Source organism: Rutilus rutilus (genome assembly GCF_951802725.1).
Source record: "Rutilus rutilus genome assembly, chromosome: 1".
Taxonomy (NCBI): domain Eukaryota; kingdom Metazoa; phylum Chordata; class Actinopteri; order Cypriniformes; family Leuciscidae; genus Rutilus; species Rutilus rutilus.
Genome location: NC_140209.1, coordinates 66085565 through 66092701, shown reverse-complemented (window position 1 = coordinate 66092701; position 7137 = coordinate 66085565). Strand labels below are relative to the sequence as shown.

The window sequence follows — 7137 nt, the reverse complement described above, 5'->3', positions numbered from 1 at the left end:
AGAGGGAAGAACTTGGTAAATTGAGTCAGAGTCAAGTGATTGACCGTTTTGCCAAAATGAAGCATAGGCGGTACAGTTTATTGCTCAGAAAATGAGCTTGGACTTGGCTGGGGAACTTTGTTTTCTTTTAGAATATACATGTTCTTTATATATACATTAAATCTTTATTGATTTATTGAAATGTTGTAATTGTAAATTCTTGAAAAATATATAGGCTAATTATTTATTATTAACATTGTGTAATGTAGAAGAATGCAAATGTGCAAGAAAGTTTTCTCTCCGTTTTCTATTTTCTAAAGTTCTCTATTTCATATAGGCTACAGTGTGTTTGTTTGCCTTTTATGCCACAAAAAAAAATGTATGATGAAGATACTACCGTAACTAACTAATAAACATTTTCATAAAGATTACAGTTTTTTCAAATAGTTTTTTCATATACAAAGTGGAACTTGAGGCTCGCTCAATGAAACCATTCACTTATGTACTGAATCTTCAGACCAGCAAGCACATTATACGCTTTACAATCAGTTTGAAATTGAAAAAAATCTACTTTTTTTTCAAACCTCTAAACACAGTTCTCTACATACCACACTCATTTACTGGCAACCTACACACAATGATAATGTGTGAAATGTTTTTACCCCCTTGAATTTCTGTTTATGCATATATATTTCTGTGTACATACTACACATACATGCATACATACATACATACATACACACTCACACAGTGCTTCAGAACTAATTGAGTTTCTGACTTGGCATTTTCAATATATTGTAGCTCATATATATATATATATACATACATACACAGGTGCATATATATATTCTAATTTTCTGGGATTTTGATTTCGTGGGTTTCATAAGCTGTAAGCCATAATCATCAAAATTATAATAAAAAAAAAAGGCTTGAAATATCTCACTTTGCATGTAATGAGTATAATATATTTGTTTCACCTGTTAAGTTGAATTCCTGAAATAAATGAACTTTTCCACGACATTCTAATTTATTGAGAAGCACCTGTATATATACATTTATCCTCATTCTCATGTTTAACAATCTGTTATCTGCTTGAAAAATAATTTATGCTACTGCTGTCCACTAACATGCATTTAATTGTTATCCAATTTTTTGGCCTTGAAACACCTTTAAATGCACATATGAAGGTCCGAGAAATCTAAATTTTCTCGGGGGAGAATTCCCCCGAACCCCCCTAACTTTTTAGAACTAATATAGCCTGGTGTTTTTAAAACAATCGCCCAGCATTCAGCACTGTATAGCACATAAAATAAACATATTGTTGTGTTCTGTACTACTATGTTTCATTGTGTGTGATAACAATGAATCATTAATAACAACTGACCTATTGGTAAGCCCCGCCTTCCTTAGTTACTGTTGCTATCTCAGACAAACAATGGGGGGCCTGTGCCCCAGTAGAGCTTTATGTCTAGCAACGCCCCTGACTTACGCCCATATAGTGTTGTTGAAAACGTGGGCTTTAAATACATGGTCAACACACTTGAGCCACGGTACGCCATACCTACGCGTAAACACATCACAGAAGTGGCCATGCCAAAGCTTTACATGGAGGTTAAGACGGAGGTTTTGGAGTCCTTAATGTCGGCGGAAAAAGTGGCGCTTCCCTGCGATGGCTGGACCTCCAGAGCGACCGACCCGTACGTAACCATCACGTCTCATTTTATTTCAACTGATTGGGTCCTTGTGTCAAACATCCTGCAGACCAGAGCGCTCTTTGAAAGCCACACAGGGAACAATATTGCTAAATTGCTCACCGAGGCAATGAATGAATGGGGCTTGAATGACAAAGTGTCAGCAATTGTAACCAGGGTTCCCACACCTTGGTTAACTTCAAATTCAAGGACCTTTCAAGGACTTTCCAGGTCCAATACCCACAAATTCAAGGACTTAATGTGGGGACAAAGGGCTCGCAAAATTTCTAAATCGCTGGTGGCCCTTCGGGCAGGCACTCTTCAGATTTTGGTAGCCAGCGTTTTATAATCACTGAGGTCCCGAATGTGAGGTAGGCTAGTCAGGAGGGTTCGGGAGCACCTCTGAGAAAAAAATTGATTTCTCTGATCTACATGTGTATATTTTAAGATGTTTTGAAGGCCAAAAAAATTGGTTCACAACAGCTTTAAAACGATGTCATGCAGCTGATTATTTTTCTCTCCTCATCAGCATCACACTCTTTTTCTCTTTGTTTTTCTCTTGCTCTGTCTCTGCCCCTCCTAAAGCTGAGCTCTGACTGATATAGGCTTTTCATTTTTGTCTGTCAGTGAAGAAAGTAAACATAGGGTCGACCGGTCAACTAATAGGTTGATTTATGAATCATTTTCTCAGAAGAGTTCACTTACTGAAAGCTGCTAGGAGAGCTAGGTAGCCTAACTAAGTTTATTAAATTCATTCACAATATGTACACATTCATTATTGATCTTATTCCTTATACAGGGCCGTAGACAGGGCTTTATAATCAAAGAGGTCCTACATTTATTTCTCTGATATGTGCATTTCAAGACGTTTGAAGGCCAAAAAAAGAATAAGAAACAGCTTTAAAACCATGTCAGCGGGCAGTAGATTATTTGTCAATACCTGCTCTCACTTCTTATCCATCACTTTTCCTCTCAGTCTCCTCATCTCTCGCCCTGTCTCTTCCCCACCTAAAGCTGAACTTTTTTAATTTACTGAAGGCTACAAATTGTATTATATTAATTCTCAACATGTACACATTCATTATTAATCTTGTGCCTAACATGATGAAAACGGCTGTGTTAGTTTCTTGTCCCCTCACAATGACAGTAAACTTATTACATTACATGAGTCACGTTACATAGGCCTATTTTCAGTTCAAAATGGCGAAATTCGACAAAAGTATATTCGTTTGCCTGATTATTTTTGTCATTCGTTTAACATTTATGACCTAAAAAAAAAACTGTAAAATGTGAAATGTTTAGTTTAGCTACTTACATCTTATCTCGCACTCGATAAACTGAAGCGTCAGTCGCTCTGCTCAAATTCGCGCTCAGCAGCTTCTGTGAACATAAGTCCCGCCTACTTTGATTTGATTGGTCATCTCAAATATTCTGACATTGACAAGCAGTGACAGACTAATGAGGCTTAGATGAACACACACACACACACACACACACACACACACAAACAAACCCTGTCCTCTGTTTCTGACGTGCGCTCCGCTCTGCGCCACTGCGGATTAAAGATGAAGAATGCGCTGAATCTGATTATATAACCAGACTGAAGCGAACACTATTTCAGAAAACACAATAGCCCTGGGACGTCGGGCTAGCGATTTTGCGAGCCCTGGGACACATTTGTTGTGTCCAACAACAAATGTTGAGGTACCATCGTAGTTTCTTGCACGTGTGAATGTCATGGCAACGTACAACACAAAGCACCTCATACAGGAAACACTTAACGTAACACGTAAATGCGCATAACTAACGTAAATCAAGCAAGCTAGTATGCACAGCACAGGCTATGAAGTTTTGGCGAAATAACACATTAGCGGACCGTAGTGAATGTGGAATTTTTTCCAGAAAACTTCTTGCACAAAATAAATTCAAGCACTTTCAAGGACCCGTCTCTATGTATGTTTATTTTCAAACACTTTCCAGGGCCTTGAATTTTTTTTGCAGATTCACAAACTTTCAAGGATTTCAAGGACCCGTGGGAACCCTGTGTAACAGATAACGCAGCTAACATGCTACGAGCAGTTGGACTGACAGAGACATTGCACATTGGCTGTTTTGCACATGTCCTAAACTTGGCATCACAGGCGGCTCTCAAGATGCCTGCAGTATCAAGGCTTCTAGGCAGACTGAGGCGGATCTCCGCATTTTCCCACCGGAGCACCATAGCCAGCCACGAACTAAAAAAAAAAACCAGAAACTGCTGGACCTGCCACAGCACAAGTTAGTGACCGATGTACCAACGCGTTTGTGCAAAAGGCTGTGAAGATTAAGAGCGATGTAGCGCTAGACATTATTTGGGGACTTTTATTATGAAAGCGTTACGTGCGCACGAGCGCAGAAGCAAACAAATCCTCACAGAGCAACGCATATCGCCTCAGACGGCAGTTTATCTCATCCACGGGCGCTGGAGAAGACGAATAATATTGGTTATCAGCCTCGGATTGAGTGTGTATTGTGCTTCTGTGCGTCTTATAAGAGTGAGTACAGTTTGCTGATCTAGGCTCGTTGTGTTATGATGCAGTTATCGGCTGTGTGCTGTTATGGCACGATGCCAATTCATCCGTGCTTTACCTCATAATTTATATGTCGATCTACAGTGTTCATAGATAATGTTTATGATGTTAAAATAATTCATGTAGATAAATAATAACAGTAAACGATGGAAGATATAATTGTGAGTTTAAAAGTAACATAATGCTTGTCAATATGACGTTATATTTTGTGTTCATGCATTATTATGTTCATGTATGAGGGGAGGAGTCAATAGATTGTATATTAGTGCTATGATAATGTGGCATATGTAAGAGTGCTATAGTAATGTGTAATAGTGTTGCTGTTGTTAGAGTGCTGCTCTTTGTCTGTTACAGGGAAACCACATCAAAATACCAGCACAATTCATACGTTACACTCTCATCCGATCAAGACTGTGCCCCTTGTGCCCACATCTCTATGATCGCTTTACACTCGCTTTCACCTAAACGCTCCTAAAGCCCATTACGGTCTACACGCCTCCTTCTCTGTCCCTCAGAGTTATTGATTAATGTGTGTTAACGGTTGGCTCCCCCCTCTGATGTTCATCTTCTTGTACCTGTCATAATAAACCATTCAAGTTGATCACTCATCTCTGTCGTGTTCTGACCGACACACCTAGTACACTGCTAAACACACCTGAAACCAGCCCTTATCATCTATAAGAGTAGCCTTCGCTACAGCGTTGGAATAGTGCATTTGAAATGGTGGAAAGATGTCTAGAACAGCAAGCTGCTATCTCTGCTGCACTACTTGCCCCTGAGATACGAAAACAAGAGAAAGATCTGAGCTCCCTTACAGAGGCAGACATAACAGCAGCAGAGGCTGTTGCACTGGCTCTGAAGCCAATGAAGAAAGCCACCTTAGTCATATCTCAAGAAGGAACCCCAACTCTCTCTGTCATCGCCCCTCTGAGAGCAAGACTTCTGGAAGAGATGCATCCGCCCCGACTGATCCTGTGATGGTGAAGGAGATGAAATCTGCTGTGCATCAGGATCTCCAGAAAAGGTATTTATTATCATTATGACACTTTATTCTAAGACAGTTGTTTTGCATTATACTAATTTCATAATGATAATTTTTATATTTTGTTGTAATAGAAATGTATTATATTTATTTTAAGGTACACAGGCATAAAGGAACAACTCTACTTCGCTTCTGCCCTGGACCCACGCTTTAAGGCCCTGCCTTTATCGACTGATGATGAGCGTGAGGAAGTCTTCACCCAACTCACTGATAACACTAAGACACTGGCAACTGGAAAAAGCTCAGTAAGTACTGTATAGTGTGAATAAAAACATTATGTATTTTTATTATTAATGATACACTGCAAATGAATTTAAACCTAACTATATTGTTATATACACTATTTCGAAAAGGGTGATAACTATTTACAATACAATTCCTTTGCTTTCTCAACAGAGTGGACCAATAAATGCAGAGGCCAATGAAGCAGAACCAGCTGAGGACTCTGGACCCATCCAAGAAGCAAAGAGACTCTTGTGCATTGGCAGATCTCCTTGGGCAGACATATACTCCAGAAGCAGACTCCATAAAAACAAGAGATGATGCAGTAGATGAGGTGATGAAGTACAAAGAGGTAAAACCAGTACCACTCAGCACTAATCCACTCAGCTGGTGGAAGGAACATGAGGTGGAATTCCCTCTTTTGTCATGCCAAGCTAAGCGATACCTCTGTATTCCTGCTAGTCGTGTACCAGCTGAGAGAGTCTTCTCAACAGCTGGTGACATTGTCACAGCCCAGAGAAGTGCACTGACGCCTGAGCATGTAGACCAGCTGCTTTTCTTGAACAAAAACCTGCATGTGCACTAGTTTGATAACAAATGCTTCAGAGTTAACATGTTATTGTACTAAAATGTTATGAGTTATATGATGGAAATGTCTGTAATCAGTAAATAAGCCAAAGGTTCTCTGATCAGCTGTTCAGTGTTATTTATTGTGTTGGCAAAATAGCACTTTGTAATGTTATAATATCTATGGTTGCACTTTTTTTATGAGTATGCACATTTTGTGCTTCTGTTTACATTTCTTTTATAACTTGAATGTATAGGAAGAAAGAAATATACTTTCTACTACTTACAGTTACATGCACTTTAGAGGTGTTAATAAAGCTCCTGTTTGTTACAGTTGTGGTTTGTATTCAACACATGAACAATATTGTACAGTTTGTTCTGCTAAATAAACCATGACAGGAAACTGGGGTCAATTTGTTCTTAAACATTGGTAATACTGCACACATTATTTAAAAATATACTAATTACTTGTGTATTTACTTATTATTGAATCGATATCGAAGCTAATAAATCAATATCGAATCGAATTGTGAAATTCCTAACAATACCCAGCCCTATCTCAGAGACACAGAATCACACACACACACACACACACACACTCTCTTCAGAAGCTTGAGTTCTGCGAGTGAACTTCATCTCAGAGACACAGAATCTCACTCTCTCACACACACACACACACACACACACACACTCTCTCTCTCTCTTCAGAAGCTTGAGTTCTGCGAGTGAACATCCTCTCAGAGACACAGAATCTCACACACACACACACACACACACACACACTCTCTCTCTTCAGAAGCTTGAGTTCTGCGAGTGAACATCACCTCAGAGACACAGAATCACACACACACACAAACACACACACACACACACTCTCTCTCTCTCTCTCTCTCTTCAGAAGCTTGAGTTCTGCGAGTGAACATCATCTCAGAGACACAGAATCACACACTCACACACACACACACACACACACACACACGCATCCGGACAGTATAGAGAGTGAATCTTACTTGACAACAACTGGTCCTATATTTATATTTTATAAAATTTTAAAATTTAAAATTTA

At 39.2% G+C, this 7137-nt stretch overlaps 1 protein-coding gene across 1 annotated transcript; it reads left to right on the top strand.

Annotated features, from left to right (window-relative positions):
• The first annotated feature begins 3529 nt into the window (after positions 1-3529).
• Positions 3530-6644, top strand: LOC311296434 (uncharacterized protein). The gene is made up of 4 exons (XM_084418210.1): positions 3530-4204; positions 4595-5264; positions 5380-5527; positions 5679-6644. Exons 2-4 carry the CDS (start codon positions 5218-5220, stop codon positions 5823-5825), a joined length of 342 nt encoding a protein of 113 aa, XP_084274336.1. The 5' UTR covers positions 3530-4204; positions 4595-5217; the 3' UTR covers positions 5826-6644.
• Positions 6645-7137: the final 493 nt, after the last annotated feature.